General features: G+C 35.5%; 1 protein-coding gene across 7 annotated transcripts in view; it reads left to right on the top strand.

Annotated features, from left to right (window-relative positions):
• Positions 1–12,703, top strand: part of ICE2 (interactor of little elongation complex ELL subunit 2) — a 69,790-nt gene that overhangs the window by 30,625 nt on the left and 26,462 nt on the right. For all 7 annotated transcript variants that reach the window (XR_008549077.1, XR_008549076.1, XR_008549075.1 and 4 more), the window contains one exon: positions 2,059–2,188. Coding sequence is in view for 4 of the 7 variants with exons in the window: in XM_037502613.2 (XP_037358510.1) it covers positions 2,059–2,188 (130 nt within the window). In the remaining 3 variants the exon portion in view is untranslated. The remainder of the gene's footprint in view (positions 1–2,058; positions 2,189–12,703) is intronic.

Raw genomic sequence — 12,703 nt, 5'->3', positions numbered from 1 at the left:
AAATAGAAGTAAGTCTTAAAAAAAGTTTTCTTGAGGAGATTAGGATCTGTCAGTCAAGAAAGAAAAAAATAGTTTATTTTTTATATTATGAAAACTACTTAAAAGTCCACTTTAATTCTGGAATACTAAGATAAAATACTCAGAAATTTCTTTCCCCTGACTTCCTGGAGATGGCAGTAGAATACATATAGAAATTAAAGCTAGATTCAGGAGTTAGTTTTACAGATATTGTCAGTATTATCAAAGAAAGTTACCCCCAAACTATTTACCTTTCAGAAATATTTTTAGTTTAAAAATCTAAAATTAGCTATTATCCATCTGCTCTGGGGACGGGGGGTGGGGCGATCTTCTTTATTAATTATACTTTTTCCATTTCTGCTGTAAATTGTGTCTTTAAGCAAATGTCCTAATTCTTTGGGCCATCGTTTCCTTTTAACTCTAGCTTCTATTTTCTCTAAACTTAAACAACTGTAAATCATATGTAGGTTACCAGTTGCTAAAGAATTAAATGCTTTTATAATAAAATGCTTTTGGCAATAAGATTATTCTAATTATAATTTAATTTTTTCATTGATAAGACACTGTAGGGATCCTACTACTTGAGGTTTGGACTCCTGGAACAAAAACTTGTTAAAAGTGCAAAACCTGGTCTTTACCTGAGATTCTGTGTACTAACAGATCATCAGTTCATTCATGTGCACTTTAAAATTTAAAAACACTGTCTTAGAATTATACAATGTACTACTGTAATCATAACAACACACTTATTGTCAATAGAAATTTTACTAGATTTGAATTGTTCTTACCACCACCATTGTGCCAAGCCCATATTATTTGCCACTTTCTGAATTCAGAAACTCTGGAATTCAGGAAATGTGAAAAGTTTATGGGCCATTTTCATTTACAAATAATGACAGCATAGCATAATTTCAAATGTACTAACTAGCTTCTTTAGTTCCTTAAATAATGTATTTCTCCTGTAGTTGGAAATGAAGGGGTGCTGTTGAGAGTAGAATTGTCTTTGACGGAATGTGATGTGAGCACAGTGAAGATAATTAACATTGTATTACTTCACAAGCTTGTATTTCCTTACATATCCTCTTTTAGACAAATAATAGTTATGGTCATTTTATTTAATCTGTTTAGTGTCCTGCTCAGTAAACTCTAAATGAATAGTTTGTCATGTACTTAGTGTCTTGAATAAAACCTTTGTATTAATGAAGCTAATAACAGTTACAGTTGTTAATGCAGTAGTAATGCTCATACAGTCACAGATGAAAACAAACTGCTCAGGTTATTTGAGCCTAAGAAAATTGTGACTATTCTTTACAGGGGCAGAAACTTCTTACCCTTTTTCTAATCCCCCTGATTATTGTTAGTATATATTACAATCATTACTTTATGACATCTGTCTTTGAATCTTTGAACAATTAATGGACCATAGGCTCTGTTCAAAGGATTCTGCTGTCAATCACATTCCCTGACTGAAATAAAATATATACATATGTAGGTATTTTGATTTTGGTTGAGGGATGAAAATACAGTTGGTCCAGGATTTCTTTTCTTTTCTTTTTTTTTTAAAGATTTATTTATTTATCCACACAAGCGCTGAGTACAGTCAGAAGTGCGGAAGGGTGAGAGAATTCACCAGAGCCAGGGCAGGGAACAGAACAGGCAGAGTGACGAAACACACTGCTGAGGGGAGCAGCAGGCGGCAGGAGAGGTCTGTGTGACATGTGGGACCCTCACCCAGTGGCCGGGGATTGAACCAGAGCTGCAGAGGCTGCGGGCAGCTTCACAACCCAGCACTTAACCGCTGCGCCACCCGGGAGGCCCGGTCCAGGATTTCTTACACATTCACCTCTGCCTCTCCACATCTCTGCCACACATCCCCTCATTTACCAAGTTTCTGTTCATCAGGCTCAAATGTATCCATTTTGCTATCTGAATTCCACTGTGTTTTAAAGGATGAAATATAGGCAAAGCTGTCTAGGCAGATGTATTTGCTATTAACAATAAATTAATTGAGCTTTGAAAAAGTATATTGTTGTTTTGCAGCAATTTCCAGTTTATGTACTACCAAAAGTGGAGTATCAAGCTTGTTATGGAGTTGAAGCTCTGACTGAAAGTGAACTTTGTCGCTTATGGACTGAAAGTCTATTGCATTCCAACTGCTCATTTTATGTTGGTAAGTTAGTTATACGAGAGCATAGCTCTTATTCTCCTTTTTAATTCTCTTGTGAATACACACTTTAAAATTCAATTGTAGCTGTTTTTTCATTCATGTATTTGTTTTCAGTTTCCTGATTGTATTGACATTCTATTCTATTAAAATAAACACCCTTCCTGGGCCTTCCCAGTGGCGCAGCGGTTGTGCGCTGGGCTGTGAGGCTGCCCACTGCCTCTGCAGCGCCGGTTCGATCCCCAGCTGCAGGGCGAGGGTCCCACATGGCATGCAGACCTCTCCTGCCTCGCCCACTGCTCCCATCAGCAGTGTGCTTCGTCAGTGCTTCGCCTGTTCTGCTCTGGCTCTGGTGAATTCTCTCACCCTCCTGCACTTCTGACTGTACCCAGTGCTTGTATAAATAAATAAATAAATCTTTAAAAAAAAAAATAAACACCCTTCCTGCTCCTGAGTTATGTGGTGGGGTAGGACTAGTAATAATTAAGTGGTTTAATTTTGCTCATCATCTGTTTAGTTGTATATGAATGTTCAACATAATAATTTTATTTTTAAAATAATTTTTAAAACTGTAATTAAAAATATAGACGTTTTCTTATGAACTTTATATAGTGCTATTTAATTGTTTAATTGATCTAAACATTTTGAAATTTTCTTAAAATTGTGACATTTTAAACCTGAAATGCTACCTTGATGAAATGGTTTTCTGCATTTTCTTTTTTTTGAGTGGTGGTAATTAGGCAGTTTTAATTTGTGTTGGCTGGGTTCATTTATGTTAACTTGCCTCACATAATGCATTACTTGTTAATCATTGATACTGTTTCCTCCTGTTAGAATGCCTAATCTCATATTTATCAGTCCATCCCCTACATCTCAGGCAGTGAGAGGATTCACCAGAGACAGAGTGGGGAGCAGAACAGGTGGATCTACTGAAATACACTGCTGAGGGAGCAGTAGGCGAGAAATGAGAGGTCTGCTGTGCTGTGTGGGTTAGCTCCCTGGCCTGGGATTGAACTCAGGCCTTTTGCGGTGATAGTGCTGGGACTTAACCCCTAGGCCACCATGGAGGCCCACTATCATATCTATTATTGCTAGTTATGTAAAAGTATAGAGAAGGTTCATTGGTCTTTTTGTCTTAGTCTGCTCTTCATTTTTGATTAAGAAATCCTCTCAACTCTTGTATCATAAAGATGATCTACATTTTCATCTAAATTCAAGGTTAATAGGTGTCATTTTTCTCAGCACAGAAACATAAAAAGTTTCTCCACATCTTTGCCAACACTTGGCCTTATGAATTTGTTTAATTTTAGCCATGCTGTAGGGTAAGTATTACTAATCATTGATTATTGTTTTGATTTCACTTTGATTACTTATCAGGTTGCACACTCTTTCATATGGTTAATAATCAGTTTTGTCAATTGTTCAAACCTCTTGCTAACATTTCTGTTGTCAGGTTTTTATTGTTTGGTGATTCTTTATTGGTTTTAAATGTAAATATTTTTCTCCCATTCTGTCAGTTACCTTTCAGTCTCTTAATGATATCTTTTAAACTTTATATAGACCAATTTATTAAGTACTTCCTTTGCCTTACTTAACAAATATTTCCTACAGGTCATGAAGATATTCCCCAAGGTCATGAAGATACTCTCTTATTGTCAGGAAGCCTTATTTATTTATTTACTTACCTTTTTTCTACATGCATTACTTCCTGTTTCTCTGTCCTTGAGGCAACACCTGTCTTTGTTGCTGTTGCTAGGCTAGTTATTTGATTACTCTAGCTAGACAATTCACAATGTTTTAATTATTCTAGCTTTATGAAATGTTGTGCTGTTTGGTAAAGTAAAGCTTGCCATCTTGTCTTCAAGAGTTCCTTAGCTATTCTTAGTCCTATGCACTTACAAATTTTTGAAATCAGCTTGTCAATTTATACCAATAAAACAAGAAGATTGTGATTTTTGTTAGGAAGTGCACTTAGTCAAAGTAGAGCAAACTGACAGCTTTACATGATAAATCTCCCAGTCTTTGAACTTACATAATCCTGTATGTATTTTAAATTTCTCGTTTTCCCTTGTAGAAAACATGCATATCTTTTGTTAGGTGTATTTGTTGATACTGGATATTTAGATGCTGTTACAAATGGTATCTTGGAAATTTTCTTACAGTTTGTTACTAATATATAATTTATTTGGACATTGATTTTGTGATTTCATCTTATATCTAGCAACTTTACTAAAATTCTAAATTCTTGATATTTTATATAGGTTTTTGTAAATACCTTTTATTAAAATAAAGTTTCTTTCTGTGCCTAGTATGAGAATTTTTATGCGTGAATGAGTAAAAAATGATCAGTTATTTTCCCTGCATTTATTGAGATGATGTTATAACTTTCATTTCTAATGTGATAAATTGTAATGATTGAAGTGTAAATCCAACCTTGTGTTCTTACCATAAGTACAACTTTATTATAGTTTATTCTTTTTATGTATTACTGTGTTTACTTAATGTTAATTCTGTAATCTGTTTTTATAAGTGAGATTGGTCTGTAGTTTTCCTGGCCAGTTATTGGTAGGATGTTATGTGTATGTCATAAAACAAGTTGGGGTGTATACCCTCATTAGTGTTATCTGGTAGAACTTCTATAAAATTGGTGTTATTTTGTCCTTAAGCATTTGGTAAAATTTACCTGTGAAGCATCTGGACCTAAAGTTTTCTTTTTGAGAAAGTTCTAATTATAGATTCATTTATTTAATTGGTTTTAGGACCATTCACATACTTAATTTCTTGCATTAATTTTTGCAACATATACTTAAGAAATTTGTTCATTTTGCTTAAATTTTCAAAATTTTTTTTTTAAAGATTTATTTATACAAGAACAAGGGTACAAGCCAGAGGCGTGGGAGGGTGAGAAGATTAACCAGAGATAGTGCGGGGAGCAGAACAGGCAGACTGAAATACACTGCTGAGGGGAGCAGCGGACAAGACAGGGGAAGTCTGCCGCACCATCTAGGTATTTCTCCCTGGCTGGCCGGAAGTCAAACCCATGCTGCAGAGGCTGTGGACAGCTTCACAGTGCTGCGCTCAACCTGCTGCACCACCGGGTAGACCCAAATTTTCAAATTTAATGACAGATTATTTCTGATGCTCTTTTAATGTCTGTAATAGTCTTAGTTACTACCACACACATATTACTAAATTTGGGTTTATATCTTTCTATTCAGTGACTTCTTTTTCTCCTCTTAGTGCCTTTTATTAATAAGATAATTACATTTTAATCATTATTTCACCTTCTTAGAATTCTTGTAATAGATCTAGAGCAGTCTTAATATAGTAGCTACTTGACTCAGGTGACTATTTAAATATAAAATATTATTTAATTAAAATTAAGTAAAATTTGAAATTGATTTTCTCTTTCATACCAGCCATATTTCAAGTGTCCATATGTGGTTACATATGGTTACCATTTTGGACAGATGTTTTCATCATCAAAGAAAGTTCAATTGGACAGAACTACTCTAGTGATTCTCACCACTAATTTCTATTCCAGCTTTTTTTCAGACTGTACTATTTTAATTTTCTGTTCATTATTGGTGTACATATTTTTTACTCATTTACATTTATCCACACATCCTTTTTAATGTTTTTCATTTTTCTAAGAAAATTATCTCTGAGATTCTAACTTAGGATCTTTTTGCTCTGCCTAAAGAATACCCTCTATTATATTTATTACAGATCTGATAGTATACAAAGCACCCTTGTTTTTATTGCTCTGCAAAAAAAAGAAATTATTCTTTTTTGAAACACAAATATTTCATTTTTTTCCTGACTTCTTTTGTTTCTGTTGAAAGTTAACTATGCATATTTTATCTTTTTGAAAATGTCTTTGTGGGAACGTTTTTCTCAAATTTTATTGATTTGCATTGTGTATGTAACTACATACTTTTGCTAATATAACTTCGCATCTCCAAGTATGCATGTTTTACTCACCCTCCACCAAAAGCTCTAATATCAATACCCTACACATTTCCTCTCCTACTCCATTCTACTTTCCCTGTCCACTCTAGTAACCTCTATATTTTTCTATCTAAGTTATTTTTGTTGTGTGTTGCCAGTTTGTCATCTTTGGTTATTCTGCATGAGTGAAACAATCCTCTATCTTTCTTTAACTTCCTCTATCATTCTTTAACCTTTTTTTTAAAAAGATTTATTTATTTATTTTATACAAGAACTGGGGTACAGGCCAGATGTGTGGGAGGGTGAGAGGATTCACCAGGGACAGAGTGGGGAGCAGAACAGGCAGACTAACAAAATATACTGCTGAGGGGAGCAGCGGGTGCGACAGGAGAGGTCTGCACCGCCATGTGGGACCCTCGCTGGCTGGCTGGGATGGAATCAGCACTGCAGAGGCTGTGGACAGCTTCACAGCGCTGCGCTCAACCTCCTGTGCCACCAAGGGAGGCCCTTTCTTTAACTTTCTTATCTCATTTAGCACAATAACCACAAGATCCATTCATTTTGTCCAAAAATGCAATATTTCATCTTTTTTAATAGCTGAGTAGTATTCCATTGAATATTCCACAATTATCTGTCAGTGGGCATTTAGCTTGGTTTGGTGTCTTGACTATTATGAATAAAACTACTTTGAACATGGGAGTGCATAAACCTATTAGTTTTAGGTACTTACCCAAATTATTAATCTTTGGTATATACCTGAAAGTGGTATTTGCTGCATCATGTGATATTTCCATTTTTAGTTTTTTGAGAAATTTCCTTATTTTCCATAGAGACTGCACCAATTTACATTCCCACTAGCAGTGAATGAGGGTTCCCTTTTCTCCATATCCTTGCTAACATTTGTTTCCTGTCTTTTTGATATGGGCTGGTTATTCTCATAGGGATGACAAGATACTCCATTTTGGTTTTGATTTGCATTTGCCTTATAGTAAGTGATGTTGGGCATTGTTTCATGTGTCTATAGGCCATTTGTATGTCTTCTTTAGAGAAGTGTCTATTTAGGTCTTTTGCTCATTTTTTGATTGAGTTGTTTATTTTTTTAGTTATTCAGTTGTATGAGTTCTCTACATATTTTAGAAATTAATCCCTTGTCAGACCTGTGATATGCAGGCCAGTTCATAGGTTTGCCTTTTTGTTTTTTGTGGTGGTTTATTTTGACATACAAAAAGCTTTTTGGTTTGATACAGTCCCATTTGTTTAATTTTGCTTATGCATCCCTTGCCACTGGAGTTGCATTTCCAAGTATCTCTGTGGTTGATGTCCAAGAGTTTATCACCTATGTTTTTTTTTTAATCATTTTTTTTAAAGATTTATTTATTGATTGATTGATACATACATACATACAAGCACTGGGTACAGTCAGAAGCGCGGGAGGGTGAGAGAATTCACCAGAGCCAGAGCGGGGAGCAGAGCAGGCAGAAGGACCGAAGTACACTGCTGAGGGGAGCAGCGGGCGGCAGGAGAGGTCTGCGCGCCATGTGGGACCCTCCTCCGGCGGCCGGGGATCCATGTGGGACCCTCCTCCGGTGGCCGGGGAGCAGCCGGGGATCGAACCGGCGCTGTAGAGGCTACGGGCAGCTTCGCAATCCAGCGCTCAACCGCTGCGCCACCGGGGAGGCCCTTCACCTATGTTTTCTTCTATGATTTCAGATCTTATATCTAAGCCTTTAATTCATGTTGAATTATTTTTTGCCTATTTTCGTTTTTATTTTGCTTGTGGCTGTTCAAGTTTCCTATTTCTTTAAGAGGCTTTCCTTCTCCATTGTATAGTCACGACTCCTTTGTCAAAGATTATCTGTATTTGTGTGGGATTATTTCTGTTTGATTATTTATTGTTTGTCTGTGTTTCTGGTTTTTGTTCTAGTACCATATAGTTGTTTTGTTTTTTTTAAAGATTTATTTATTTATGCATACAAGAAGTGGAGTACAGGCCAGAGATGGGGGTGGTGAGAGAATTCACCAGAAAGAGTAGGGAACAGAACAGGAAGACTGACTAAAGCACACTGCTGAGGGGAGCGGTTGAAACATGAGAGGTCTGCTGCGCCATGTGGGTAGCTCCCTGGCTGGCTGTGGATTGAACTCGTGCTGCAGAGGCTGCAGACAGCTTCACAGTGCTGTGCTTAAACCCTTGTGCCACCAGGGAGGCCGATACCTCCATTTCTTTTCATTCAGAATTGCTTTGGCTCTTTGGGGGTCTTTTGTGGTTCCATACAAATTTTATAATTGTTTTTATTTGCTTGAAAAAATGTCATTGAGGTTTTAATAGTTATTGTATTGAATCTATAATTTGTTTTAGGTAATACGGCCATTTAAACAATACTTACTATTCAATTGATGAACACAGGAAGTCTTTCCATTTCTTTGTGTCTTCTGTTTCCTTTGACAACATCTTAACAGTTTTCAGTGTTTAGATCCTTCATCTCTTTGTTAAAATTTACTTCCAGTTTTTTCATTCTTTTTTGATGCAGTTGTTAATGAGATTGTTTTCTTATTTTCTCTTTCCTCTAATTCACTGTTTGCATAGAAAAACAGAACAAATTCTTGTGTATTGATTTTTGTATCCTTTCACTTTATTGTATTTGTTATTTCTAGTAGTTGTTTTGTAGAACCTTTTGGATTTTCTGTATATATTATGTCATCAGTCAGACTTTAGATTTTATCTTCCTCTCTGGTTTTTAGCAATTTTCTTAGAATACTCATAGGTTAGGTTTTCTTTGTAAATATGCCTTTTGTAGTTGATGTTGATTCTTGAATATATGGCTTAATTTCTTTTAACAGTAAAAAGAATTACTTTTTAAAAATTTTATTTGTGGTGAAATTTACATAACAAAATTTACCATTTTAATCATATTTTGTTGTATGATTCCATGGCATTAAATATATTCACAGGGTTGTACAGCCATCACATTATCCATTTCCAGAATATTTTTATCATCCCACACAGAACTCTAGAGGACTCCTAAAGTTCACACCTGGTTTCCTCTAGACTTGTTCCTACACTCTTTTCCTTTTTCTTATTTTCCTTTTGCTTTATATCCATTTGCTGTAATAAATTTTATCGATGAATACAACTGTATGCTGAGTCCTATGGGCCCTTTTAGATACTGAACAAACCCTGGGGATACCACCTAACACGGATCACATTCAGCTTAAATTAATTTCAGTGATAATCTCTGAACTCCAGTTTTTACTCCTTTAATCCTGAGAGACTATTAAAAACTCTGCTTTGTTTTTAGCTTCTCAATTGCAGTTTCCAGATTTAATTAGCACTCCTAAGTAAAAAGCAGCCCAAAGCGCCAGACTCATGTCTCTGAGTACTCCCTTCTTCTTACTGTTGACTTCTTTACTTTTATCCACACAAATATATTCCCAGTTGCTTTTCCTGGTTGCCACTAACAAACTATGTAATTTAACTGCTTAAGGTATTTATTGCCTGTATTTGTGTCTTTTGTTATTGCTATATCCTAAGCACCTAGAACAGTACCTGGCACATAGAAGTTGCAGAGTTGTGCCACACAGCATTCTTAGCTATACTGAGGAAAGCATGGTGGTTCCTCACCTGGAGAGATTATGCTGTGCTCTTAATTGTTGCAGTATACTTTCCCATCTGTAGGATATCACTAGAGTTGTGATTATATTAAAGAAAAAAAATTATCAGAAATATATATATATAGCTATAATATAACAAAAAATATAACATATGTAAAGTGTATAAATATAGTGAACAATATAGCAAAAAAACCTCATATCTGTATACATTAAAGACTTGGAATTAGATTAGAAAAAAATTCTTTTGAAATTTCCCAAAGAGCCTTAGGGATAAGAATGCAGGACCATCATAAGTTTGTAAGACTACCTGGCTAGCATTAGGGAGTATGGACTTTCACTAGTGGAATTTTGACAAAAATCTTGGGTAATTGGTGGGTGGTATTAAAGATTTAGTAAAAAATTTTTGTGTAATTGGTGAATGAAATTAACAATCACTGTCATACTTTTGTAAATCCAGTGATGAGATGCTTTTTCCATTTGGAACTATGAATCATTGTAGGTATCTTTTCTTTAACTGTGGCAGGTATTAGTACCTCTAGCAAGATGAATTGAACTTTGAATCCATTCTTCAAATACTTGTATCACACAGTTTTAAACTAAGATTATTCAAAAACAGCGAGGTTTGATCATTCATAAATTGCATATTTTATTTCAAAAAATATTGGCCTTGTTTTAATTACTAGTACTGAATAGTTTTTAAAATATGTATGCCACTACTGTAAGCAAAAGAGAAAAGTAAAAGCTCAGGATGATTAAATACACAGATGCAGATTTCATCCATGGCAGGACCAGAATTTAATCACTTTTGTGTGTGTGTGTGTGTGTGTGTGTGTTTGTTAACCTATCTGTAAAAAGAACTTGTGAAGACTTGGAGGGGAGAGAGACAATGGTCAGAAGTAATAAAGTGAAGTACATGTGTAACAGCACTAATCATTTTAGCTTAAAACAAATGATTTGCTGTCTTAGAAACTAGAATCTTAAAATCTTTTTTTTAAAAAAAAAAGATTTATTTATTTATGCATACAAGAACTGGGGTACAGACCAGAGGTGTAGGGGGCGGGGCTGGCTGGGGTGGAGATGAGAGGCTTTACCAGAGACAGAGTGAGGAACAGAACAGGCAGACTGACTGAAATACACTGCTGAGGGGAGTAGCAGGCAAGACAGGAGGGTAACTCCCTGGCCAGCCGGGGATCGAACTTGTGGGGCAGAGGCAGCCAAGGCTGCTGATAGCTTCATAGTGCTGTGTTTAACCCTTTGTACCACCAGGGAGGCCCTAGAATCTTAAAATCGTAACAGAAGATTTCTGCATGCCATATGCTCTTTCACATGCATTCACACACCACAGTCGTCCTCAGTTATGACCTTGTTTTCTTCACTCAGTCACTGATATCCTCTACTCAATTTAATTCAGGTACTTCAGTTTTCCCTTTGTAGCCCTATGATCTCAAGATTTCAAGGAAATTGAAGATGATTTATCTTTAGAAATCAAAATTGGGAACAGTGCCTTAGATCATTTGGAGAGAACAGTGAGGGTAGAGTTTACTTGCATAACTCAGAGATTCAGTAAAACATGTCTTAAAAGATATAAGTGATGTGAGATCTCTATTCATATTTTCCTTAACTTATAAGCTTATTGATATACAGGACACAAATTCAGCAATTCTCAAATTTGATTGTGCATCAGAATCACTTGAGGGTTTGTTGTGGAGATTATAAAGTAGAAATTGCTGACCTTTATCTGGTTCAATGGGTCTGGATTAGAACCTAAGACTTAGCATTTGGGACATGTTTCCAGGTAATGCTGATGCTACTATTTCAGGGGGTGCACTTTGAGAACTACTTCTGCAGTTCACAGTCTCTTTTGAGGTAAACTCATCATACTTGTTTTTTGTTTCTCTGCTTTGCTTTGCTATGAATATGTTTTTTTCCTGACACTAGATTGCAGATTTACCCCACAAACTTTTGTATCTACCTTTCAATTCTGTAATATGTATCAATTCTATATAGTTGATATCTAGAAGATGGTCCTTGCTTTGGTCATTTCTCATATGCACAAATTTTAGTTATGAGGATGTATTAACTATGATTAATTGCATAGCTGCATAAAGTAATTAGCTCACTCTTCAATTCACTAATCGCTATACACATAGCATGCACATCACCATCAGTGGCCAATCATGTTACGTTTTTCAAAGTGTTAGTAATTTGTCACTCTGCACTAGTTCATGAATTTATACACAGCATAGTATGTGGTTCTGTGCTCTCTTTGCCTCTCAGTGATGAATTCATAACATTTTACTAAAGTAGATAATCAAAAGTGGGAGCTGGCTAACAGAGATTCAAGTGCAGAAGAGAAACAAAAAGTGATAATGCTGAAAGTGAATTTTGAAAGGAACATAATGGAGTTAGAGAAAAAAATAGCTGACAGTGGAAATGTTGACGCTGCTGCTGTTGAAGAGACTCTTGATCGCCTGCGGTGGAACCCGGTGAATGAAGGCAAACTCACTGACATAGATGAGGAGAGTAGATGTGACATAAAGGATGAGTAAGTGGCACTGGCATAAGATTTTACATTAAAGGGACTGTTGGAGATATTTCATGATGTTGAAAGCATAAAGAATACACTGTTGGGGCTGATCCTAAATTACAAAGGAGTATGACAATTCTCCAGGGCGTAGAAGAAATCCTTATTTCCTAAGTGGTAGCAAAAGATGATAAACACTGTTCAAACTGCTCTTGATAAGTTTTTTTATAAAGAAACAATTTGTATTCTTTAATTCTAGGTGTTTTAAATTATAATGTGCTAAATATTTTTACCATTTTTTCATTTCCCTATATATTTATAATTGATGGAGAATGTAATTGATAGAGATGTTTTAAAAAATTTAGAAGCAATGGAGCCATTATAGTTTTCCATTGTTTATTAAAATTACTTGTGTGGTTTCTGCTTATGTGATTATT

This window comes from Talpa occidentalis, unplaced genomic scaffold (genome assembly GCF_014898055.3).
Source record: "Talpa occidentalis isolate TD23 unplaced genomic scaffold, MPIMG_talOcc4v2.1 talOcc4.11, whole genome shotgun sequence".
NCBI classification, from domain to species: Eukaryota; Metazoa; Chordata; class Mammalia; order Eulipotyphla; family Talpidae; genus Talpa; species Talpa occidentalis.
The sequence above is the reverse complement of the archived record's forward strand: the minus strand, read 5'-3'. Positions and strand labels throughout refer to the sequence as shown.